The sequence below is a fragment of the Eretmochelys imbricata genome, chromosome 1 (assembly GCF_965152235.1).
Source record: "Eretmochelys imbricata isolate rEreImb1 chromosome 1, rEreImb1.hap1, whole genome shotgun sequence".
Lineage (NCBI taxonomy): Eukaryota > Metazoa > Chordata > Testudines > Cheloniidae > Eretmochelys > Eretmochelys imbricata.
This window is the reverse complement of record NC_135572.1, coordinates 276,550,654-276,577,925: the sequence shown is the minus strand read 5'-3', so window position 1 is coordinate 276,577,925 and position 27,272 is coordinate 276,550,654. Positions and strand designations below refer to the sequence as shown.

Here is a 27,272-nt window from a genome sequence, read left to right as displayed (position 1 = left end):
AAATAGAAAGTAAAATGTAAGCTTAGCCACCATGGTGAGGGAACACTGGGGAAACCCATCCCAACCAGGCAGTCTCACTTCAAAGGGGTTCCTGTCCCCTCTACTGCACCCCTCCCCAAATTAAAATGTAAGTTTGGCCTCACATCTGTGCTTCTTGTTTAGTTCTTGTATAGACGCAAAATAGCCGCACAGGTGAGATTGTTTCCATGTTCCTCTCTCTGCACCTGGCCGTTAGCGGTAATTACGACCATAGACCTACCAGCACATTAACTAAAGACAAAAGTGAAACTATACAGTTGTAAATAAGGGGTGGGAAATCTCTGGGTAATCAAGAATTGAGACTTAGAGTCACAGAGATTAGGGCCAGAAGGGACCATCAGATCATCTAGTCTGACCTCCTGTATCTCACAGGTCACCAGCATCACACACTAAACCCAACAACTGAAATTAGATCAAAGTATTACAGTCCACAGGCAACTAGGCTATTATGTGCCCCAGGCAGAGTATACGAGGGATGGAGCTCCACCAGTGCCTCAGGCCCCTGAAATGGCAGCAAAATGATTAAGTGAGTGTACACAGAAAATGCTGGCAAGTGACTTGCACCCAGGCACTGCAGAGGAAGGCAACATCCCCCCCTCCCCCACCCCGCCCAGTCATTGCCAATGTGACCCAAGGGAAAATTCCCTCCCACCCCACATATGGCAATCAGTTAGACCTTGAGTATGTGAGCAAGAACCAGCCAATCAAACACCTGAGCGAGAGAAAGCCACCTCAGAAACTTGGCCCACGTGCCCATTGTCCCATATCTAGGTGTGGCCATCCCTGTTGCTTCAGAGGAAGAAGATTTAAAAAAAACTCTTCCCTGAATACATGGGAGGGACAAAGGATGGGGGGAGAAGGGAGAAATCCCTTCCTGACCCCTGCAGGTGGCCACCTGAAACCCTGAAGCATGAACTTGTAGGAACATAAGACATAAACCAGAAGTAAGTTGGGGCTATAGAGCCCTGCTACCATCACACACAATCCCGTCATACAAGTGGACTTACAAATTTGTTCATCTTGCTCTTAAAACTAATTGTTTGCCCCCCACGACTCCTATTGTTAGGCTGTTCTAGAACTTCACCCCGCTGATGATTAGAAAATTTCTTCTAAATTTCCAGCCTGCATTTGTTCATGGCCAACTTATATACATTAGTTCTTACCTTCCTTGGTATTTACCCACTAATATGGAGGGCAGTCCTATCCCCTCTCAGCTGTCCTTTTGCTGGACTAAACAAGCAAACCTCTTTCCTCTCCATTCTCCTGATCATCCTAGTAGCTCTTCTCTTTGCCTGTTCCAGTTTAAATTAATCTTTCTTGATCATGGGTGACAAGAATTGCAGACTTCTCTGCCCTGGCAAAATCAGGGACTGACATATCTCCCCAGTCACAAAATATACACTTTGGTCACTATGTAGCTGGGGTAAGGTATGTACCTAGGAGCAAGCCTATGATAGTCTCCATTGGGATTGTTAAAGGAAGTGGACATCCTGACATCTTCTGTAAACAGCATGACTTCCAAGTTCTGCTGCATCACCCTGTCCCCAGGAGCCAGACTTCCACTGTAGTAATAATACATAGTAATGGATACATATGTAGAGCACCTTTCATCCAAGCATCACACAACGCTTGACAAGTATTAATTTGTTATCCTTCACAGCACAGCTGTGAATTATAGATGATCATTCCCTTTTTCACAGATGGGTACATTGATTCACAGAAGTTTAGTGACTTGCCCAAATCAAGGAATAGAACCCAGGCATCCTCACTGTCAGTCTCCTGTTCTGACCATAGACCAAAATGGCTCTTAGAAAGCAGCCAAATGATTTCCTCCAGCATAGTTCTATTCTGTTTTACACAGGTTTTTATATTACTCTCAGCACCACGGTATCAGAGGTGAAGCGTTTTGTTGTGGGAGGGTTTGGATATTTTTTTAAAAGGTACATACTGGCTAACTGTTTACATTAGAGAAGGCAGGTTGAAGAAGTACACCTTGCCCTTGGAGCAGATCGTGGTGAGATTTGTGATGGTCCTTAGCTCCTGGGAGAGTTTGTTCCACAGTCTCAGACCGGCCCCTGAGAACTCTGTTTCCTGCACAGACAAGCTTCACCCTTATGGCTGAAAGCTCCATGGGGCCTACCCATGGTTGTCATCTTAGAACATTAGGCAAACTTTAGATATGCTGGGCCCAGGTCACTGAGTGCTTTGAAGATAAGGGCCAAGATCTTGCACTTGACTCAACAGCATCTCTCAACAGTTTTATTTTACATTGGTTTAGTTCTTTCCTGTCAAACCATTTTTGTCTTAGCAAAAATTTAACCTAATGAATTTCTGCTCTCATTAATAATGCTGATAATAATAAAATACTTATAACATTTCCCACTCAGCAATTAACTTTTCTTTGCAAGTACCAAAGGTTTATCTAACTTGGTACATCCACCTGAACTTTAAATGCAACTAAAAGAGAAACTTATGCAATGTACATCATGGGTAAAAAAAAAAAAAATGTTGGCAGAAGCTGTAAATGATTAACAAGATGTGGGAGGTTTAGAGAGCTTAAAGTGGGCAGGTATTGCTCATAGAGTCCTCCTCTAATACAGGATTTATTTGCCGGCCTGTCAGATAAAGTGGACTCCACAGGAGAGATGCTTCTCTTTTTCCAGTGAAAAGTATTAATATTACCTGTGTTTGCACACTCACATTGCGCACCTCAACATTATTAATGAGAGACCGGACACCATGGGGAAAAAAATCAGAAGACTGATTAATCATACAGATTGCACTTTTTGAGAAATCACTAAGCTCACTGTGGACCATAAATGTAGCCTCATGGAAAGCACTAGATCTCTGCAGGCACCCCTATTTACGGCACAGCAGAATTCCTATTGCATGACCAAAGGCAGTTTGTTGAAATCCGTCAATGAGACACCATAGAGATGACACATTTTGTGGTCTTTATGATAGGTGGCTGCTTAATCCAATGACAAAGACGACCATTCACACAACTCCCACCAATCCCTTCTGTAACCTTTATAACACAGAGATAAAAATAGGCAAACAAACCATAATTCCTGCCTCACAATTTAAATGTTAAACAATTTTAACAAAAATCAGATGCAAATTCCATAAATTTGAAATAAGTCATCTTTCCGGTGGCTTTAGAAGATTGATCACAGTATTCTATTTATTTAGTTTGTGTGTTTGAATTTGTTTGTTTTCATAGTTTTAAGGAACTAACATATCTCAACTTTGTAAATAAATATCTAGGGTAACAGATGCTCTGTATCATAAATAACATATTTGCAGAGCTGTCCAGGGCTGTAGGTGGTCAGCAATGGGTCAGTCAGGAGCTGTCACAACAAGGTGAGTTAATAAGCAGAAATAATATATGCAACTCATACTAAGGACCACCCCATATGCCGTTTATGAAACTCAAAGTACTGTCAGCCTCAAAGACGATAACATTTATGGGTCAGATCTTGAAAATCCTTACACACGCACACAACCAACAGGTATTTGCCTGAGGAACGCATGAGTAAAAGCTACACAAAATCCTCAAGGTTTCCCTAGAAACCTCTATAACCTGGTAATAATAGGTGACTTCTTCTTCATCCTTTCCTTTCAAGATCACGCTGGTTTATTGGTACAATCTCAGTATAGCACAGTGCTACATCATGCTAATCTTCATTCAAATGCTACGCATATATATGAGAGACAAGGTGAGTTAGGTAATATCTTTTATTGGACCAACTTCTGCTGGTGAGAGAGACAAGCTTTCAAGGTTACAAAGAGCTCTTCTTCAGGTCTGACCATCTTCAGGACTGAGTCCTGAAGAAGAGCTCTGTATGCTTGAAAGCCTCTCTCTCTCTCTTTCTCTCTCTCTCGGCAACAGAAGTTGGTCCAATAAAATATTACCTCACCCACCTTGTCTCTCTAATAGACTGGGACTGACACAGCTACAACACTGCACATATGAATAACATTCACACCACAGAAATATCAGTTCAGTACAGATAGCTCAAAACTATTGGATTTCTTCACCTCAGATTAAGTTTTGTTGCTCCTTGAACAAAGAGTTTGTTCCCAAAATGGCTTAGTTTGCTTAATCAAGAATTTCCTACAAGACACTATTACAATAAATAAATAAATAAAAATGCTTGATCTTTTTATTGTAACTGTCGTGAGACTAAATCAAACACATATAGATATACTTAGGTTTAGTTTCCTGTCTTGCAAATCCCTTTAGATATATAGCATCATCAGATATGCACCAATTAAGGCAAAGTTTTAATTTCAGTTAGTCTTTTAATCCAGAGTCTTCTTTTCAAAAGTTACAATTTTCAAGGCTGCACTGTATGGCATAGGAAAAAGAACAGACACAGAAGAACCCCTTTGGTCTGCTGGCAAGAAAAATGATATTTAAATATTCTTCCCTCAGGCAGCTTTCTCTTCCCTCCCTGCCCTCCCCCAGTAAGATTTATGTTCTCAAGTTTGGCCTGCCTGCGGTACCTGTTTAGTGTATGTGAGATCAACTAAGCTTGGAGCTTCATCCCAAGAATGAGACTGATAGAGAGCTGCATTTGCTTGTTCAGAGACAGTGCCATTAAAAAAAACTGGCTCGCTCCCCAGAACCACAGAATAACCTCCAAGCATGACACACAACTTCACAAGCCTGCGAGATAGGGTGTTCAGTTAGAGAGGTTCAGTGAGAACACCTGCAAGGGGACCAGGGGATCAAGGGAATTCCTCTGCAACCCAAGAGTAATACATTTTCCCAAAATATTTTTAATATGCTAGTCCGTATAATATGCAGTGTTGGTGTAGCCATGTTGGTTCCAGGATATTAGCGAGACAAGGTGGGTGAGGGAATATCTTTTATTGGTGAGAGAGACAAGCTTTCAAGCTTACCCAGAGCTCTTCTTCAGGTCTGGGAAATATCATATAGAATGTCAATGCATATAATTGGAAGTTTTGTGACTATAATTTGCAGGATTAAAGCAAGTCTGAGAATCATCTAGTTGATGGTGTGTGACATCTAATATAGGAAAGGAAAAAATGTTAAATGCAAATGAAAGGATAAAAATGAAAATGTATTAAAGAAGTGGGATACCACCATCTTCCAACCTGCTGACATAGGTGGTGACATGGGATGTGGAACACTGGGAGTTTTGCACATAGTTTGGTGGCAGGATATGGTCCTACGTCAGCCCACTGGTGGTCTTGTTGGAAAGCAGCAGTAAAATCTGGGTTATCATCTCACTAGATCTTACAAAGTGGGAGCCCTCCAAGTTAAATTAGTGTGCTGTCAAAATCTGAATAGGCAAATCAGTCTTCCCTGTGTGGTAATACTGGACCATTGGCGCACAACATTGCAAGAGATGCTAGCTATGAGATGAGATGTAAAACCAAGGGCCTGACTTCTTGTAGAAAATTCCAAGCCACTTGTCAGTGGTAGCCCCGGGATCAGGGCTTGTTTCAGCTGGATATAATGTTCTTCGCTTCCTGTTCTACGCTGGGTAAGTGTGGCTGAACACAGTCACACATTTACCATGTTCCATCCCAGAGGTGGCTGCATTTCAACAGCTGGTAAAGTGAAGGGCCAAACTCCAAGAGCCATAAACCTGGGTGCATGCCAGAAAACCCAGGGATAGAATAGGACAAAAAGACCATGCTGCAGGCCAGTACAACAGAAGTTGCAGAGGGTCGCTCCTGGGGAAGATCAGGTGCATTTAGCCAGTGGCCTAGGTAGGGAGCAGTGCAGTCATACTGCCCCGGGCAGAGCTTAGAAGGTGACTGTGACTACCCGAGGCCTAATCCCTATCTGAGGAGCCCCTTGCAAAGGTGCACTGGGCAGGATGCACTGTTCTTTAGATGGTGCAGCTTGCTCTCCACAAGTGAGGCATAGTCCAGCCTCTTCCCCTGGGCACCCCTGGAGGTATAACAAAGGAGCACGGGCTCCAAGGTCGCTGAGGGCAGTATAGGCCCTGTCGCCACCTGGCCCGAAGTATTTGTCTGTCAATAGCATCCAAGGCACTTCACACAGAGAAAACAAATACACCATTAAACAGGCTCAATGTCTTCCTCCCCCTCATCGCTTTCCTAGAAAATCATTATGTCCGTCCCTGTCTTTTCTAAATGAATTAAGTACCTGAACCCTCTATTGGTCTCTCTGGTATAATGTAACACTGTTGTGCTGTGCCTAGCCCCCAGCTACTTTTTACCTAGTCAGGACTACCCTGTAAATAGACCTGCTCCAGAACCATGGGGAATTCTGTCATTGACTCAAGTGGGTGCTGTGTCCAGTCCTGTAATGTCACCTCTGTGTAGTGCATGAAGTGCCTTTGTTCCAAAGATGGAAGATCAGGAGGAGTGAGTTTAAATTCTTCTGAGAAATACCAGCATACACTGGGGACATTTGAAAACACGTTTCCTTTCATACATGTTAACATTCGCTGTGGTCTTCTGGGTTTGTCCAGCTGCCAAGGGAAACTCAAGCAAATGGGGCCAACAGAAATGTTAGTAGTGATGAGCAAACCTCTCATGGTTTGAAGGCCACACCTGTTTCAAGGCCACATCCACCTCTCCTCTGCACAGATCATTTTAGTCCGGCAAGTTACTGAATCCAAATTCGCCATGCCCTAGGGGCCTGTGTGTCCCAAAGCACATGAGATTTGGATTTAATTAAGAAGGGATATGATGGGTTCTTAGGCAAACTTTCCAAAGCCTAAAAGAAGGTACGAGTTTGGGTTAAGAGATGGGCAAATATTTTTGAGGTAAGAGTGGGATGTTTACGTAATCCAAACATGATCCCATTGAGCATTCTGGACTCCCACTGGTGTCAATGGGAGTTAAAAGTGACCAGTGCCTTGCAGCGTCAAGCCCTTGGGTAAATGGACACCATTTATTTTTGTTCTCTGCTCTAATCAGAGTTAGTTCCAGGAACAATCTGTAGGAGCTGGTATATAAATCCATGAGGAATGAAGACCGGCTGGATGCAATAATGCTACAAGGGAAATCATCTGAAGGCTAATCTGTCACAGCAGATATATAATATTAATCAACCATTCAAAGACACAAACACACACCAGTAAAATGTGCATATGTGATGCTTCAAAAGATGCTAGTGCGTCAATATTTGTTGCCGAAGAGTCTCTCTAACAGCAAACAGTGACAATGAGTAATATTCTCAAAGTGATTTATTAGCACCCCCATGAATTCATGAACAATTATATACAAGTTATTAACTTATTAAAATACTGTAGTGGGAACTCAGCTACATTGAGGCCTTTTATCTTAATGCTGAGCTCTGGACTAGGATAAGTTTAAGATGAGAACCATAATTAAGAAGTATTAATATGACCCTGTATGGGGGGCGCGAGAGGAGTGGATGGGAGGGGGAGAAAAAGACTTTCATGTGCACTAGAGATGGTTTTTCAATCTGAACATGCAACTGAAAGATTTTATGGCTGAGTCTTTGGGGAAATACATTTTAATTTGTATTTGACTATCTCTGACTGCAGCATCCAGTTCCAATCTCCATCAATGTAACCGAGCAGTAGCTTGACTTAAGGCAGTAAAGTTATTCTGGATTTGCAACACACTAGCATGATTTAGATCAGAACCTGGCTCCTTATACTAATCTTATTACAAGTATAACGTATGGTCAAACTTGAACACTTTACCAAGGCCACATTTCCCACTCCCATGAAAAAAGACCATTGGATTGGAGGTCAGCAACTCTGCAGAGATTTCCCTCCACACACAGAGTTTAACCAAATTGTTCCAGGCTGGGGACAGAGATTGTCCTCTGCACCCACCATGGAATTGGCCAGAGGTTTGATCCATCAAACTGGCAGATCTCTGGGATCTGATGGAAGCCCAAACCAGTTGTGCAGGGCTCCTCCTCTCTTCTTGCTCCCTGGTAGCACAGGTCTGATGGAACAATGGTTGTAGTGTCCCAAAAATTCCCCTTACAGAGGAGGAGAATCTGGCCTTCAGTTTCTATTCATGCAAAACTTCCAGAAGAGTACAAGGGCTGCAACTGAAACAAGTTCCTGCACAGAGTACACAAGAAGAGAGAGGATCTGTGGACTCTGTGCAGGAGCTGGCCACCACTTACCTCTTCGTATTTCCATTCTTTTCTCCTTAAGAAGGAGTTAAAACACTTTCCTTGGCTCACTAGAGCATACATTGTTTTATCTTGCCCGTGAAATACTTCCTCTTTATTTGAGACCAGACTGAAGTGGGAAAATAGAAACACACGCTACCAAATTGAAGGCCAGATTTTGTTCTCACTTAGAATCCAATTTCGCAAAGGACTTAAGTGCATGCTTAAGTCCACCCCTATTCAGCAAAGTACTTAAATGTGCACTTAAAGTTAAGCATGTGTTCATGTGCATTGCTGAATCAGGACCTTACATTGCAATGATTCCACACTCACCCTATTGACTTCACTGGCGTTAAGATGATCTAGAGTGATATAAGTGAGATCAGAATATGCCCTCTGCCCTCATTAGATTATGATTCATTATAATTTTACAGGTTTCAGAGTAACAGCCGTGTTAATCTGTATTCGCAAAAAGAAAAGGAGTACTTGTGGCACCTTAGAGACTAACCAATTTATTTGAGCATGAGCTTTCGTGAGCTACAGCTCACTTCATCGGATGCATACCGTGGAAACTGCAGCAGACTTTATATATACACAGAGAATATGGATGTAGAAGCCCTCTACACCAACATTCCACACAAAGATGGACTACAAGCCGTCAGTAACACTATCCCCGATAATGTCACGGCTAACCTGGTGGCTGAACTTTGTGACTTTGTCCTTACCCATAACTATTTCACATTCGGGGACAATGTATACCTTCAGATCAGCGGCACTGCTATGGGTACCCGCATGGCCCCACAGTATGCCAACATTTTTATGGCTGATTTAGAACAACGCTTCCTCAGCTCTCGTCCCCTAAAGCCCCTACTCTACTTGCGCTATATTGATGACATCTTCATCATCTGGACCCATGGAAAAGAAGCCCTTGAGGAATTCCACCATGATTTCAACAATTTCCATCCCACCACCAACCTCAGCCTGGTCCAGTCCACACAAGAGATCCACTTCCTGGACACTACAGTGCTAATAAACAATGGTCACATAAACACCACCCTATACCGGAAACCTACTGACCGCTATTCCTACCTGCATGCCTCCAGCTTTCACCCTGACCACACCACACGATCCATCGTCTACAGCCAAGCTCTGCGATACAACCGCATTTGCTCCAACCCCTCAGACAGAGACAAACACCTACAAGATCTCTGTCAAGCTTTCTTACAACTACAATACCCACCTGCAGAAGAAAAGAAACAGATTGATAGAGCCAGAAGAGTTCCCAGAAGTTACCTACTACAGGACAGGCCTAACAAAGAAAATAACAGAACGCCACTAGCCGTCACCTTCAGCCCCCAACTAAAACCCCTCCAACGCATTATTAAGGATCTACAACCTATCCTAAAGGATGACCCAACACTCTCACAAATCTTGGGAGACAGGCCAGTCCTTGCCTACAGACAGCCCCGCAACCTGAAGCAAATACTCACCAACAACCACATACCACACAACAGAACCACTAACCCAGGAACTTATCCTTGCAACAAAGCCCGTTGCCAATTGTGCCCACATATCTATTCAGGGGACACCATCACAGGGCCTAATAACATCAGCCACACTATCAGAGGCTCGTTCACCTGCACATCCACCAATGTGATATATGCCATTATGTGCCAGCAATGCCCCTCTGCCATGTACATTGGTCAAACTGGACAGTCTCTACGTAAAAGAATAAATGGACACAAATCAGATGTCAAGAATTATAACATTCATAAACCAGTCGGAGAACACTTCAATCTCTCTGGTCACACAATCACAGACATGAAGGTCGCTATCTTAAAACAAAAAAACTTCAAATCCAGACTCCAGTGAGAAACTGCTGAATTGGAATTCATTTGCAAATTGGATACTATTAATTTAGGCTTAAATAGAGACTGGGAGTGGCTAAGTCATTATGCAAGGTAGCCTATTTCCTCTTGTTTTTTCCTACCCCCCCCCCCCAGATGTTCTGGTTTAACTTGGATTTAAACTTGGAGAGTGGTCAGTTTGGATGAGCTATTACCAGCAGGAGAGTGAGTTTGTGTGTGTATGGGGGTGGGGGGATGTGAGAAAGCCTGGATTTGTGCTGGGGGTGGCCCACCTTGGTTATCATGCACATTGTAGGGAGAATGGTCACTTTGGATGAGCTATTACCAGCAGGATAGTGAGTTTGTGTGTGTGTTTTTTGGGAGGGGGGTGAGGGGGTGAGAGAACCTGGATTTGTGCAGGAAATGGCCCAACTTGATTATCATGCACATTGTGTAAAGAGTTGTCACTTTGGATGGGCTATCACCAGCAGGAGAGTGAATTTGTGGGGGGGGGGGGGGGGGGGGGGTGGAGGGTGAGAAAACCTGGATTTGTGCTGGAAATGGCCCAACCTGATGATCACTTTAGATAAGCTATTACCAGCAGGACAGTGGGGTGGGAGGAGGTATTGTTTCATATTCTCTGTGTATATATAAAGTCTGCTGCAGTTTCCACGGTATGCATCCGATGAAGTGAGCTGTAGCTCACGAAAGCTCATGCTCAAATAAATTGGTTAGTCTCTAAGGTGCCACAAGTACTCCTTTTCTTTTTATAATTTTACAGATCAATAAAAAGTCTTATTTATTTTAGCAATCATATTTAACATGAAGAGCTAATCAGTGACAGTCTCCATAATTATCATGCTTTCACAGTTGAGTGCTACTGCTTTTCTCCCCCACACCACCCTCCTCAGCTTGTGAAATCAGTGAGTTCCAAATCAGTGCAATTATGCCAACTTGGTTCAAAAAACTCCATTTACTATCATTTTTGTGAGACTTTATTCTTAGAGATTTTGAATATTTCTACTGAAAGGCCTATATTTCATAAACAAGAAAAAGGTCTCATTTACTGCAGGATGGAACCAAAATGAAGAAAATGCAATACTTGCTTAATTTCATGCCTAACCAACAGGTCCCTTTAAACTAACTAATATATGTTTCTTGCATGAAAAGGTTAGTCAGTAGCCAGGAGAAAGGGGACAGCTTTTTCATGTCAACACTCAATAAAAAGCGGCTGTATGGTAAGTTATATTGAAGAATAATGGATCAGTCCACATGGGATTTCTATTCCTTTGTACTCACATGTTCTTTGGGGGCTGTGATTAAGTATAAACAACTCTTCAGAATAAGCAGATAGTTTTTCAAGCTGAAGCAAAATAGAGCGATCGGACATTATGCAAAGCCCATGAAAATATGTTGCAAGCAAGCAATTAAACCACAAAATGCAAGCTGCATCATGACAACAATGAAGTGCCTAATAATAACTCTCTACAAGAAACTGAATTTACTGTCAGTTTGATTCCACCTCTTGAGATGCAATATATTTCTATGAAGATTCAGTCAACATTTATTCAAACATTAATGTTCCTAAATTTAATATTTTAAGAATGGTTAACTTTTAATTGTGCAGTCCTATTTATAATGCATCAGTGCATCCTTTGTGTATATTTTGGAGTATTCTGTTGTATAAACTGTGATCGCTAGACATACATTAATTAATTGAGAGAAAGATGTTAACATTATTCAGGCTGCTGTCCATTGTTATGGAAATCTGTTTCATCATTACCACATTAACATAATCTACATTGTATTAAGCTCCAAATGTTCTTCTCTCAGTCCTGGTCTACACACACGGGGGGGGGGGGGGTGGCGTCGACATAAGATACGCAACTTCAGCTACGCAAATAGCATAGCTGAAGTCGGTGTATCTTAGGTCGATTTACCTGGCCATGAGGATGGTGGCAAGTCAACCCCCATCAACTCCGCTTCCGCCTCTTGCGAGCTGGAGTTCCAGAGTCAACGGGGAATGCATTCGGGGATTGATTTATTGCGTCTAGACAAGCCTCGATAAATCGATCCCCGATAGATCGATCACTACCTGCCGATCCAGCAGGTAGTAAAGACCTGCCCTTAGTAGACTGTACTTCAAGGTCCTGATTCTCCTCCCTCTTACAGGGGTGCATATCAGGAGCCAATGAAGTTACCCCAGGGTAAAGCAAGCAGAGAAGTGAGAGAGAGAGGACTGTCAGAGTTTCCAGGCAGCTGCACCTGTATTTGCCTTTGTGGTTCAAGGGCACCAAATTTAGGCTTCTGGCTCTCAGCTATCACCACTCTTGGGTGGAGACCCACATCTCTCTCCCTCCTGACCACGGGTTTTAAGGCTGCACAGCTCCCTCTCTTACTCTGTGATATCCAGTTTGTCCAGATCATTTTGAAATTTAATGCCATCCTCCAAAGCACTTGCAACCCCTCCCAGCCTGGTATCGTTTGCAAACTTTATAAGTGTACTCTCGATGCCATTATCTAAATCATTGATGAAGATATTGAACAGAACCTGACCCAGAACCGATCCCTGCAGGACCCCACTCGTTATGCCCTTCCAGCATGACTGTGAACCACTGATAACTACTCTCTGGGAACGATTTTCCAACCAGTTATGCACCCACCTTATAGTAGGCTCCATCTAGGTCGCATTTCCCTAGTTTGTTTATGATAAGGTCATGCGAGACAGTATCAAAAGCCTTACTAAAGTCAAGATATACCATATCTACCACTTCCCCCCTATCTACAAGGCTTGTTACCCTGTCAACGAAAGCTATCAGGCTGGTTTGACACGATTTGTTCTTGACAAATCCATGCCAACTGTTATTTATCACCTTATTATCTTCTAGGTGTTTGCAAATTGATTGCTTAATTATTTGCTCCATTATCTTTCTGGGTACAGAAGTTAAGCTGACTGGTCTGTAATTCCCAGGGTTTTCCTTATTTCCCTTTTTATAGATGGGCACTATATTTGAGGACTTCCTCTTTGATTTGTCACCATGCACATCTATAGTGGTATAGAAATAAATAATAATAATATTGCGTGCTTCTATTTTCACCAACAGTGTTCCCTTTGCAGTCCCTCCGCTCCAGACTACTTCTGTCAAAATGCCTAGACTATGCTTTCTGACCCAAGAACTCACCCTGTGATGCCTTTCCAGGGCTCCTGTCATAGAAGGTCTGCAGATCATCATCTCTGCACTGGGTGGAATTAGAATTAGGGTCGAGATCTTCTCCCCCTTGCTCTCCCTCAGCTCAGGGTTTTTCAGGTGTGAGCTTGTATGTCCAGGCCTTCTAGAAAGTAGCCTTGCTTTACAGTAACTGTATTGCAGAACACTTCAGTTTATCACAGTTTACATGTGCAAATAGGAGTAAACTACATAGTTTACAATAAATCACACCAGGTCAGACTGTGCCCAGCTCCTTTGCAAAGGAGTTTGTGAGCAAGAAGCTTCCCAATTTATTACTCCAAATAGGGACAGAGCACAAATAAAGTCTTTTTTTGGTTATATGAGTGTAAGGACTGCACAAGACCAGTGTCAGCTACCCAAACTGAGATGGGGAGGAGACAGAGCCTGTGCCCCATCACTTTCTACACTGGCCACATGCTGTACTTTCTTAAGGAGTGAAGCAGTGGCTGTGCTCACGGAACTTCAAGAGCCAATGCACGCACTTCTTTGAGTTGCACTGGACCTGATTCTTCATTGCTTGCACCTTGTTTTGTCAGTTACACCCACTCTGGGGAGAAAAGGAATAGGAGACTGGTATCTGGACAGAGCAGGGAGCAAACTGGAGAGGAAGAGCTGAGGCTGGAGGGGAAGAGGGAGAATCTATGGAGAATCTCCAAGGGTAGGGATCTGACTTTCTGCTGCCTTGCACCTTTGGGAGTCATTTGCACCTGTGCAAAATGGGCGTGAAATGCTCCCACCAGTGTGAGCGGAGAATTCTGATTTGGTGGTGTTTCATATACATTGTGCACAGGTATAAATGGCAGTGAATATAAAACATTCCCAGACTAAAATTCTCCACTCAAAACAGCAGTAACATTTTACATTACAGCTGGATAAAAATATACCAGTTCTTTTCACGGGAAATTAAAAAATTTGTTTCCCCATTTCCTCTGAAATTTCCTGCAGAAGTGTTTTGGTTTCTTAATAAAAAATAAATAAATCTAAACCTGATAAATATTTGGTTTCCAAAAAACATTTTTATTATAATTTTCCATCTTTTGTTTAAAATATTTGGTTTAAAAAAAAATCCAAAAGATTTTACCAAAAATTTCAGTTTTTCATGAAAAACAAACAAAAAAATTATCAAAAATGAAAATTCTATGACAGTTTTCATTTTTGATGGAAAGCCGTTTACCTCTGCTTCTCAATGAAAAAACGTTCATCAGCTTTATTTTACCTTCACTTTGCCCTCTCCTTCTCCAGTCTCATCTCTTATTCTCCAGCTTGTTCCCTAGTGTCCCACCCTTGTCTCTCCAGAGTGGATGTAATTAAATTGACAAGATGCAAAGTAGTGGAGAATTAGATCCAGTGATTTTGTAATTGCCAGAATAGAAAGTAAGCAAGAGGAGGAGAGACACAGAGGAAGAGAACAATTACAAGGCTTAGAATGAGATCAGCGGAGGATGCAATTGTAGAAATGAAATGAGCAAGCTGCAAAATCAGGGAGATTAGGGACTGGTGGCAAGGCTGACAGGCTGCAGTAGTTGGGGTCTAGGCACCAGCTCTAGGCACCAGCAAACCAAGCACGTGCTTGGGGTGGGACTTTTCAAGGGGCAGCACTCTGGGCCTTTTTTTTTTTTTTTTTTTGGCGCTTGGGACAGCAAAAAACCTAGCGCCGGCCCTGGCTGGGGTGTATTACAATACAGGGCTGGAAGTGTTTGTGTTCCTCTCTGGAAGACAAGTAGACATCTGAGGATCCCAAGACTTACCCAGAAAAGAGATTTGGAGCAGGGTTGGAACAAGAATGAAGCTTCATCCATTACCCAGCCTTCTTTTCTTAGTAAAGTCCTGTTACTTTTTCAACATCCCTGTGCTCAGCTCCCAGTCCCAGTGCCAGAAAGGGAAACACAAAGCTGCTCTATTAAAGAAAAAAGATGAAAAGCAGCTCCCAGGGCCAATTCAATATCTCTTATTTCTCCATAAATGTTGAGCTTTGTGCCTTAAAAATGAACCTATGGACTTGGCATTTTGCCTCTTGTGGTGTCATAAATCTCTTTGAGAATCAGCATCAAGGTAAAGATGCAAATAAGGGAGGTTTTCTGACATAAGAATCAGGATAGGCCTGTTACTAACCCAGTTTTTATTCATAGAGCCCTGTCTTTTAAAAAAATCTGTATTTTGGCCCCAATTAATTGCTTGAGTCTCCTTAAAAAGAAACGTTCAATGAGTGTGCAAAGGTTTGAGTTGCTAAAGCCATCGCTGGCATATACTCAGGATATTGACTTGGAATAGGCTTTCACCTGTATAAAAAGTATAGAGTAAAAACACAATCCTTTATTTACGTAGCATGGAAGTGCACAGAATCTTCAGTTAAATTGTAAGCTCTTCAGGGCAGGGCCCATCTGCTAATCCATTTGAGCCAGGCCTGATCCTGATTTTCCTCTCTACCTAGCCTCTCATTGACCCCTCCCCCGTACTGCTTACCTGGTTCTGTTTTCTGAATCTAGGGTTGAAAAGCTTGTTGATTTTACCACCTTCAGGCAAGCTCTTCTTACACAGTATCACAAATCCCTGTTTCTTCTAGGTACTCAAGGCTAGATCCACAAAGAGAACTTAGGCTTGGTATTGGCATGACCAATTTTAGGCACCCTGATGCCCATTGAAATCTTCAGCTCTAAATTAGGTGTGTAGGCTCCTTCTACAATGATGGGGACTGGAGAGTTAGCACCTAAGAACGGGAGTCACAAAAGCCAGCACATTGAGCAGGGAGCCATCTAAGCTACCCAGTAGGAAATGTTAAGAATTGGGGGGTGGGGGGGCTTAAGTTTCACCTGTCAAAGGGAGTTAGGTTGGGAGTTACCTACCTGGGGACTCCACTTGAGATTCACAGCCAAGAACCCTCTCCTGGAGTTAGACACCTAAGCCTTTCTCATTGAAAATGAGATGATGGTACACCCCCCTCTTATTCAATATCCCACAGGTTAGAGCCCCGATCTCAGATGTGGGAGATCCCACATTCTAATCCTTACTCTGCCTGAAGTGGGGCAGTGACTTGAACACTGGTCTTGCACCTCCTACAGAAGTGCCCTAACCACTTGTTTAGCCTGAGGAGGAGCACCCAAGCTGTCCTGCGGAAGTTGTTCCATTTTAGGCGTTGAGCCAGTGAAAACATCCGAATGCCTATGGCCTAGTTGTTACACACTCATCTGGAAGACCCAGGTTCCAATCTCTGCTCTACATCAGGCCTCAGGATATGAGTGGCCACACCCAGAATCAAAGGCCACTTTTAACCATTTGTCCAAGGTCACATCTGTCAGTGATAAAGTCACAAACAGAACCCAGGTACTTTGACTTCCATTCCCTTTCTTTTTACCTTGACCACACTGCTTTTACACAGGCACACAGCCTGTGTTTTTGTACCTTGACTTTTATATATGATACTGAAACTTTTTCAAGTGGTGCTCCAAGGGGCTTGTGCGCAGTTGGCTGTCATGCTATACAGTAGTTGCCTTATATTAAAGAGACCGGTTAGCAGTTCAGAATTTACACTGATGTTTTAAAGAATACTGGCCCAACTTAGCTGCAATTAAATAATACCCTTTCAAGCTAGATATTTTAAGATGGCTGCATATTTGAAACTACCGTTTCAACTGAAACTGTTTCCATATGTCTGAAATTAGGTGCTACGATTAGTGGGAGTCAGCAGTGCATAATTCAAAACAGCACACAAAACTCTGGTATTGCTTTAGGTGAGATACACATTGCTATTGGCAGTTAGAAGTAATTGCTGGAATGTAGCACGCTGTAATAAATTAAATGTGATATATGCTAAGCATGCATGCTTGCCATCTGGTTGCCAGAGAGTTGCTGTTATTACTTTGCACGTAAATACAAGTGGTGTTTAAATGCAGGGAACTGAAGTGTGCCACATGCATAAACTCCCAAATGATTTAGGGCTCCAGTCCCCTCGACTCAACATTTGTTTTAAAATATGAAATAATAAGACAATTTGGAATTGGAGGTCTCCTTTCTTTACAATTATCACAAACTACAATAAAATGAAGCCAACATATTAGACACTGCAACAATAAGGCCATTCTGTGAATGGATTGCTTTGTAGCATGCTACCTGAAATACACGGAATAATACTGAATTCCTTCCCTTACCTAAGGTATTTGCTGATTTCTACATGTAGGGTTCTCAATCCTTAGAGCCCTGCAAATTTGCGGGTATCCACTTTATATCTGTAGATGTCCGTGGACCATATTTGAGGATGGATGTGGATCCAAATTTTATATTCAGAGCCCAGCAAACCTGCAGATATCCATGGACCATGTTTGCGGATCGCAGATCGGACACAGAAACAAATTTTGCGTCCACACAGGGGGCTATCAATCCCCTAGCTGCTGCACATGCAGAAATTCCACTGACACGCATGTAAACTGACTCGGCCTGTATTTGCACACCTCTATGTGGACACACTTTACTGGGATGACTTCAGTGGGAACTCTATACACACATAGTGGCTACAGAATCAACCTCGGATGAGCCAAATCCTGCCCTGGTTTACACTCTTTGCAAACCCACTGAAGTCAGTGCTGAATTTCTTCTCTCTGAGCATCACTTGTAGAAAGGCTCACAAGGAATCGTGTGAATGAGAAAACATAAATCACACTCTTCTGTGGTCAAACTAGAGAGGGAGTGGTCACCAATCCTGGTGTGGCTATCGTTATAGGGCTCAACATTACGTGGTAATGTGGCATTACATAACCATATGGAGATGGCACACAACTGGTGGAGATGCTGAGAGCCTCAGAAACTCCTCAGCCTGACACCTCCTGCTACTTCTACTGCAGATTCCCTTGTTTAGTGAGTCCCAACCCCAGCATGAGGGGAAGCTCTCTCTCTGGTTTTACCAAAGGAGGGGGAGCAGGAAGCAGTTTTCCCTTGTGGTCCCCTTATTTTAACCCTTAATTGGATTAATAAAGTAACTGCTAAGGACACCGGCCTCTTCAGTGAGCCTAGAGGCTTTCATTCCTTCAATGAAAAGAATGCACTTAAAAGTTTCTCTCCAGACCAGAACAGCTGCTGCCCTCCCTTGACTTTTTACATAGGAAGATGCATTTTAGTGAATAGACTTATGTATTCCTTTGGACAGGTACTCCTTATTCCTTTCTTAACCAAACCGGGGCCCAATCCTGGAGAAAGCTGACTCTGAATAACTCCAGTGTTGGCTGATATTGTTTGACTCTTCACGTATATTGTTAATTTTTAACAGTGACAATCCTTATGACCGTTTAGCAAGGCAATTGCTTTCAGACTGTGGCTTGGATCCTCAGTTGGGGTAAACAGGCATAAGGAACACTGATATATGCCAGCTGAGGTTCTGGCCCTTTAAATTCAAATACTATCAAAGCCCTGCTATGGAGCTAACATATTCTTCTGTGAAGAAAACAAACAAAAAGTAAAAAAACTGTACAAAGAATCCTCCCTTTGAGTGCAAAATTTGAGGGAAACTAAATCACAACTTAATTTATTCATATCTGATCCTTTCATTTAAAGGTCAGATTTTACGCTGGGATATCTATATGTGATTTTCACTGAATTCAGTGAGAACCACATATGGCTATCTCAGAGCAAAATTCTCACTGAATTCAGTGTGAATTCCATGAACATATCCAAGAGTAGAAATTTGGCCCTAAATGTCTATGAACTGAATCATGAAACTGCTGGGATGAGGGTGGGAAACCGTGAGGATTCTGTATATCAACAGATGATTTACTGAGGCTCAGTCTACACCACAAAGCTTTGCCAGCACAGGTAAATTGGCTAGAAGTGGGGGGGGGGGATCATACCGCTAACTCACATAGCTATGTTGGCAAAAACCCCAGTGTAGCTGCAACTATGCCGACATGAATGCTTCTGTTGGCATAACTAGTGTCATCAGGGAAGTGGTGTTATTATGCCAGCAGAGAAACTCCTTCTATTGTATACGCTGTGTCTACACTAGAGAGCTCTACTGGCATAGCTTTATGAACAAAGCTTTTGTAGTGTAGACAAGCCTTATTTACTTGGAGATGTACAGTATACTGATCTCCCGCATGATGGTATGGGGAGCCTTACTTCAAAGAAAATAATCAACACTGTCTTACAGAATAAAACTGATCTTTCTTTTTGTTAATAGCTCACTCCATTCTCTATTTTATTCAAAAGGAAAATCAAAAGTTTGATTTAACAAACAAAACACGTCTGAAAAGCACTGTAAACTGATCATATAACTCTTGAAAGACCACTAGAGGGAGCAGATTTTACCAACAGTCCACCGAGGATATCTCACCACTAATGAAAGTGTAAACCCAGAGATAGCAACACAACAGATCTTAATTTCTGTATTAGGGTTTCATTAGAGGGAATCTCTCAGAAAACTAGTTGAATTATCAGTGTAAGCAACAAAGCGAAACAGTGCATTGGGCATATGTTCTTTATTTTCTGTTATTTGTAATATATAAAAATAACCTCTTTTCAATACTGCCATTTTTCTTTTAGCAAATGTGATTTTTCCCTTCTACTTTTCTTTTGTTTACCTCTTTTTTTCATATTAGCGTCCATGCACATAGCATATATGAGGGAGTGGGGTTTCTTAATTAACTAGTATGTCCTTCTTCCACAGAATTACAGGAAAATTATAGGGTCAACATTAGCAGTAGCTCTTTTTGGTTTATTTTACTTTAATTTGTTGGTGACAGTGGTAGTTATCTAACAGGGACATGGACACCATCAGTTGAAAAATAACCCCATTTCTGTCAAATTTTGACCTATTATTACAAGTAACATTTAAAATTACTAGAACTGAAAGAGAATGGAAAAAAATATTTTTCTCTGTTTTCTCCTTCCATTCCATTTGTTTACTTTCTGAAATTAACAATATCGTTGTGTGTTTGCCAGTTTCAACATTTTTCCAGTATAGTCAATTCACCTGTTGCTTGTGTGAGTCTTTCACAAAGCAACAGTGGAGAGAGAAACATTTTTAAAAGTAGGAAAATGTGATTGTAAAACCTCAGAGATTGGCAGAGGGGATCAGGGACAGGTGTAGTACTTGCAACTACTTTTAACTCATTTCTTGAAATTAACTAGATTTCAAGTTGACAGTGGCATTTTAAGATGAGAAATATAAATTCTGGAGTAAAGGTTATAAGGATTATAAGGAGCCTGAATTCAGGGCCAACATTACTTGACAGTATCCCGTTAACATGCCAGTGAACTTACCTCTCCCCCAGTGCAAGGAAATGGGCTTGAATATCTTGAAGTGCAAATTGCTCCTTTCTTTGTCACATCGTCCTCTAGACCAAAAGTTGCTGAACAGTTAGTGGCAAAATACTTGTAAGGCTTCCATGTTTTCCCAAAATCCTGGGATCGCTCCAGAACCATGGCTGCTGGCCTTGCTGACTTAAACACCATGATCATGTGAGTAAAGTAAAACTCAGCTTCCAAATCCAGCTGGATCCTCTCCTTGTGCACATCCTCAGCTGACTGCCACCATGTGCGAGGCAAACGGAAGGAAGAGTCGGCCATTGCAGAGGGTGGGTGAGCCAGATGGGTGTGAGCAGCATTACATTTGTCACACTTGGGCCGCTTGCATGTCAGGTCTGCATACTCACTGTATGAACAGTAAAACTCAGTGGAGTTGCGCCCACATGTGGTATCTGTCCACAATCTTCGTCCATGGGCTAGGTTTCCCATTCGAGGGTTGCACGCTTTTTCGCAATGGGACCCAACTCCGACAACACTGCTCAGTCCTAGGTGGAGGAAAGTACTTGTTAATCTAAAGCAATTTATCTTTAACGGCATTGCTCTCAGACAACTGCATTCAGTTTACCATGTGAAACAGCTCCCTGTGTAACCCTAACACAAGTGGAGCTAAATCCTGCACTGGCCAACACAGAGAACAAGGAGAGAAGCCCAGAGTCAGGAGCTGAAGGGAGTTGCTGTAGACTAGGGGTGCCCTCAGGATTACACCTGTTTCCGTGGCCCCTGCAAGCCAGAGAAAACCTGGAGCACAGGCCATCCCCAGCCATACTTCCTCCTGGTCCCAATATGTCCCCGGCTATTCCACTAGAGCCCCTTTGCCTCAGCCTAGCTCGCTCTCCCTTTGCAGTGGATGCTACGTTAAGCCCAGGGGCAGTAGATGCCCCCTAAGGCTTAGTGTGGTAGATAAGGAACGCTCAAGGGTTCCCTGGAAACCACATGCAGGAAAAAGTCCTATTGGGTAGTTTCTAGGGAACCTTGAGAGCTTTTCAGTTACCACAATAAGCATTATGGAGCACACCCTGGTATCGCAGCCACCTCAGTGGGCAAAGGGAATATTCCCTTCTCTTGCTGCCCTGTGTTAGGGGAAACCAAGCTGCTTCATGAGCTATCCCAGAAAACCCTGAGGATTTAAAGTGGGGCAGTGACCCTGTCTGAATACCCACAAAGATATATTTGTATCTCAGTGTATGGCCATACAACCCCTCTCTTCAAGACTGCAGAAAGAGACCCATCCCATCACAGGACAGGGAGGAGGCCATGAAGAAAGCACTAAGTAGCATGGAGGTTAGCGTGACCAGACAGCAAACGTGAAAAATCGGGACAAGGGCTGGGGGTAATAGGCACCTATATAAGACAAAGCCCCAAATATCCGGATTGTCCCTATAAAATCAGGACATCTGGTCACCCTAGTGGAGGTTGGGTGGTGCTAGGGCTTACTGGGCAGATGAGGTAGCTGAGTTTTCGGTAGGAGACAGGGAGATGAGTTGTGGAGGGATATTCAAGCAAGGTGCTTCAGTATTCCTACTGAGCCTGGAGGTTGTTTGCACAGTAGGAACACTGAAGCATCCCCTCCCTAGGTGCTGAAGAGGTCAGGATTTAGTCAGTACACTGGTTCATATTTTGGAAGTTTGTCACTAATGGTGTGTAAAGAAAAAATTCCACTGTTGAAATGGTGCTGGCAAGTTGCCCTGCAATTTAGTCTATGTGGTTTTTGTTCAGGTTTGTCTAGAAGTCTTGTTGATTTAAAACTCATGCAATTACAGTGTCTACACAGAAAATAAAATCACCACAGGGGTTCAGTATGAAACCTTTAGCAAAGTTATAGTCATGGTTTAGTAATTTTTATTATAAACTTTCCACCTATTAATGAAGCTGGCAGTCAGTCAGGAACTAGATTGTATTTTATGACCCATAGCCATTTAACTTAAAAAAAATAAACAAAACAGCTCTGATGACTTGAAAATGGGCATGCCAAAACATCTGAGGTGCATAATGTGTTCTTTATCACTGGGCCAAACATACACAATAAGCTTTATGCACTAATGATTATGATTTCTTCTTGATCTTTTTGCTAAGTTCAAGTGTCATTTTGGTTTAATAGCCAATACATCCCTTTATCTGGGGGCTATTATTGTTATTCAGCTTTGGTATATAGTAGTTGCACTGGAGTTCTATCCTGCATTAGCAGCGGGGTAGACTTAACGATCTGATAGATTCCTCCCCCCCGCACCCCCCCCATTTCTAATACCAAGGATCTATGCAGGTTTTTTTATACAGATTACTCAGAAAAGCTGTGGAACATTGTTTATAAAGCACTTACAAATGGGCAGACTGCATTGGCTAAAAATATCTTGGAAAGATTTTAATGATCAAAATACTCTGTGAAATAATGAATCCCCTACAGGGATAAGAAATTAAGTGCATTAAAAAGGACAGCTGCAGGCAATAACTAAAATAAGACAGTCTCATCTCAAATTTACAAAATACACTTATACCTATAACAGTGAATAAACACAACTGTAAAATTCACAGAACAACACTTATCCCTTATAGAGATCCTTTTCAAAGCACTGTCCAAACATAAACTAATCTACACAGCTCTCCTGAGAGGTAGGGAAGTATTTTACCATTGCGTTATCAGTTAGGTCTACCATGGGATGACTTAATTTATGCGTTGGCTGCTTTCTTGGATTCTTTAGCTACATTATTGTAGTGAAGTTACCTGTTAAACAAACAGGTGAATATTTACTGTAGTACCCTCCACCATTACATTTCAAATTACTACCTCTAATAGAAAGCACTTTTGTGACTAAATAAATATGTCAGTTCTTAGTCAGGACTTCAATATGATTTTTAATTAATATCCATATTGATCAAGTACTATCTTTGTGCTCAGTATTGTGTAGTATATAGAGGAAAACATGGACTAAAATCGTTGTCCTTCTAAAGTCAATGGGAATTTCAATGGAGCCAGGATTTCACCTAGAAGTTCTGCCCCAAGGAGCTTACAGTAACTGTTCAGAGGCAAATGCATTATACTTAAATTGACAAACGGATTAATGTAAATACAACACTTTCTGTAGTCCTTTGGTAGGCCTGTCTCTCCTGCAGAGGTCTGAGCTTGTCCATGACATGCTGAGCACACAACTCCCATTAAAGTCCATGGGATTTGAGGAAACTCAGAAGTGGTTAGCACCTGCTAGTATCAAAGCCTAACTTCTATGCTCCCAGGGGCTTTGAATCAGGCCCATAGTTTTCATTCCTCATTTGGGAGTGGATCCTGCTCCCACTGGAGTCAATGGGAACAGGTTCAGGCTGTTGGAATTCACAAGCCATTGCCTCTTACACTGGGGGAAAAAACAAAGCCTTTGAATAATAGGTTTTTTTCAAATGAAAAAAAATTAGAATGATCAATGCAAAGTGTTGCAATTTGTGAGATGTGACAGTTTTCTGGCTTAGTGCTGTGTACCACAAGAATGCAGCAAAATTGACAGATTGGAGCATAAAGATTTTCGCATTGTCAGCCACAAACTCACGTCAGCTCTTCGATTACCAGAAAGAGGTGCCTCTCCATACCCCTTAATGGTTATGCTTAACCCTATGCTATTTCATACCCTATATACTGTACATACCACTGAACAGCAATCTTTAGTAATGGACAAGAGCACACAAGGTACACCATGACTCACCTGTAAAATATCCAGGCCTATCATATGCTTCCTGTTTAAGCGTTTTTTCAGCTGACACACTTGCCTTGTAACATTTCACTTACACCCTTGCAATTGATTATATGATTTTTCTATAACAAGCTAATAATGAGGTTTGTTCAAAAAGAAAATCAGCCCTCAGCTTGAAAATGCTCCAAGAAAACATTATATAAACAGTTTATATTAATATTAAATATTAATATTTAAACACAATATTAAAGCCTAATTGTGAAGTGTTTTGAGATTCTTACAAGTGCAAAGTGGTTATTATACTAAATACATTTGGCAGGGGTGGGAAAGGGGTTTAAAGCTTTGGTTTATCTGTGTGCTAGTTTTGCCAACAGTACTGTAAAGATCATTACAAGCATGACTAAAAACTTTATTTACTACATTGTGAATTCTGCTTTCCTCATTCCCTTCCAATACTGAAGTAATGGTTTCCACACCACAAGGATAGTAACTGACACCGAGATTGTTAGAGCTACATTATCTTGTAGATCTTAGCTGGTAAGACTCAGAACAACCAGTAAGGAACAATCTCAGTGGTGCGATGTTGATACCAAGGAGCTTCAAAATAAATAAGCCAGCCCAAGGGAGTGAATGAAAGCTATCTTATCTTTATTTCAGGTAAAGGTGCTGTGAGCAACATGAGCGTAGGCACTGTGGGGTGTCAGCTCTAAGGGTCAGTAAAGTCCAGGCACGTTTATCTTATTTGAGATCTTTAGATTGCTTTTCTTGTGCATAAACTTGAAATAGCAGTTACTTCAGAAAGAATGCACGGGTCTGACTTTTCCCTCTGAGTCAGATGTGATAAAGGGATAGCACACAGAAATTACAGCTGGAAAACACTTATCAGGACACCCACTCCATCACCTACCAGGGCAGCTACAGGGCACTGTTTGGTGCTTTGCCCAGTCTAATTTTGGCTGTCTCACATGGGGGAGCTTCCTATACTTTCAGTGTCAGGAAGCTTCTCTTGGTGTTCTGTTTAAATATTCCTTTTTTTCCCACTTTCATTCTTATTACCTCCTAGTTATATCCCTCTCCAAACTATTCCAGACAGTCACTGTGTTCCCTTTTAAGACGTTGCTTAGCCAGTCTGTACCTATTTAGCCCTTGAAAACTCCCCTTACAGCTGAGACTGAGGAGATGGACACAAGACGGCTGGTGTGCATCTGCAGTGTTGGATGGGAAGCAGTGTGACAAGCTGCCTCATGTGGAATTTAATTTGCATTCCTGAAAATAAATTCTGGCAAAACGAGAACGGACTTGGGAAATCCATCCAATAGTATGTCCAGGAACTAGCGGGAAAGGAAGGTGAAAAAGGGGGAGAAAGGTGACTTGAACGTAGGACATTCTACTGTTTGAGGACCCCTTTCTGAGGAATCAATAAAAACCCAAACAAAAGAACCTGAGGTGTGAATGGACACTTCTCAGCAACACTGACTGTTCTTGACCATGGAAGAAGCACTTTTCCCCTTTACAGGTCATTCCAGCTGCAGCTAAAATAATCCAAGCTGGTTATTTTCTTTCCTGCTCAGGAAGCTCCTGTTCCCTGTAGCCCTACGCAGAAGCAGGGCTGAGTTTAAAAACGCTGCTTAATGGCATAACCAGTACGTTACATTGTCATCTTTCCTTCTTGAACTCACTGCACCTTCCTGATGTCTTCCCTGGCTTTCCCAGTCCACTTGACTTTTCACACTCTCTTATGAGCTTGTTAAAGAGACGGTCACATTTTTAAAAAGCGAATGTTACATCTTTTACTTGAGAGGCTACGAAGGATCACTAGGATCCGAAACCTGCTCGGGAAAAGTCCAAGGGTGTCTGTTGATATACACGGTGGTGTACACATTGCAAGTAAAACTCTTCTTTGTTCGCTCTGAAAATGATAATCGGGCTACAAAGATAAACTTTGATCGTTAAGGGTAAATACTGCCCTTAACCATCGGTTTACATATATTTACTGCTGGAGAAGGAGGAAGATAGGGAATATGAAGCGATTTCATAGTCGGAAACTGTGCTCCCCAGCAGCTTCGGGCTTTATTCCTTCCTAGAGGCTAAGCAATGGGGAGAAGGTTTAGAAGGAATGAAAATACATCAAGACCCACCTGCAGCTACAGCAGAGCAGCCCAGAAGTACAATGAGCCAGACCCAGCTCTCCATGGCCAAACTCCTGGTCAAAGTGCATGAATCAAGGAGGAGGACCAGGAGCCTGGAATCTCTTCTGCACATGAAGACGGTTCTCCAGAGCAAATCCTTCCCGGCAGGTCATTCATTCGCCACTCACTGGCGTGCTAAGGGCAGGAGGGAGGCTCCAGCCCCCGAGTCTCCCCCGGGGAGTGACATCGCGGGACAGCTGATGGCTCCTCCAGCCCCCGGGGAGCCGCGTGCCTCGCTGAGAACATTTCACTTCCCCGCGGGGACCCGCCGGGCTCCTACTGCTCCCGTGCAGGGCATGGCAAGCTGAACTCTCCGGACCTTTCACTTCCCGGCTGCCGCCGCCGCCGCCGCCGCCTGCGGCTGCTTCCTCCCAAGGGGCACTTGCAGGAGGTGCATTTTATTGCATTGATCCCGATCTCTGTGCCTGTGGCTCCCGGGCCCCCTCCCTCGCTGGCTCTCCCCTCCGTTGACAGCCCCTGGCTCTGCAGGCTGTAGCCTCGCCGTACTGCACAGGGAGCACGGAGCCAGCCAGCGCGAAGGGACTGGCTGCCGCTCCAGGGGGCTGGGGGCTGACACCGCCCCCAGCCACATCTCCTCCAGCGGCGCCCGCCGCGCACCCCGCCTCCCTGTGCCCCCAGGAGCAGCCTCCCTCAGGCTGGGGGCGAGCGGCTAGCTCCGACTGCCAGCTCTTGGCGGGAGCGTTCCGGGGAGCCCCGGGCTCGCCCGCCTCAGACCCGAGCGTGCCCAGGGGCCTCCCCAGTCAGATGGACAGGCCAGCAACCTGGGGGGGCGGGGAGGGGGCGCCCAGCCAGCCTCAGCCTCCAGCCTCCCCTCTGTCCCGCTCCGACCAGCGCTTCTCCCAGCCACTCCGCCCCGCCCAGCTAGTCCTGTTCTC

General features: G+C 43.1%; 1 protein-coding gene across 1 annotated transcript in view; it reads right to left on the bottom strand.

The window, feature by feature from the left end:
* Window positions 1-26,523, bottom strand: part of NTN4 (netrin 4) — a 98,157-nt gene extending 71,634 nt beyond the window's left edge. Inside the window, exons 1-2 of the mRNA XM_077807688.1 lie at window positions 26,326-26,523; window positions 20,469-20,998 (exon numbers count right to left, since the gene is read on the bottom strand). Coding sequence (XP_077663814.1) covers window positions 20,469-20,998; window positions 26,326-26,449 — 654 coding nt within the window. The 5' untranslated portion in view covers window positions 26,450-26,523. The remainder of the gene's footprint in view (window positions 1-20,468; window positions 20,999-26,325) is intronic.
* Between the last annotated feature and the right edge of the window lie 749 nt (window positions 26,524-27,272).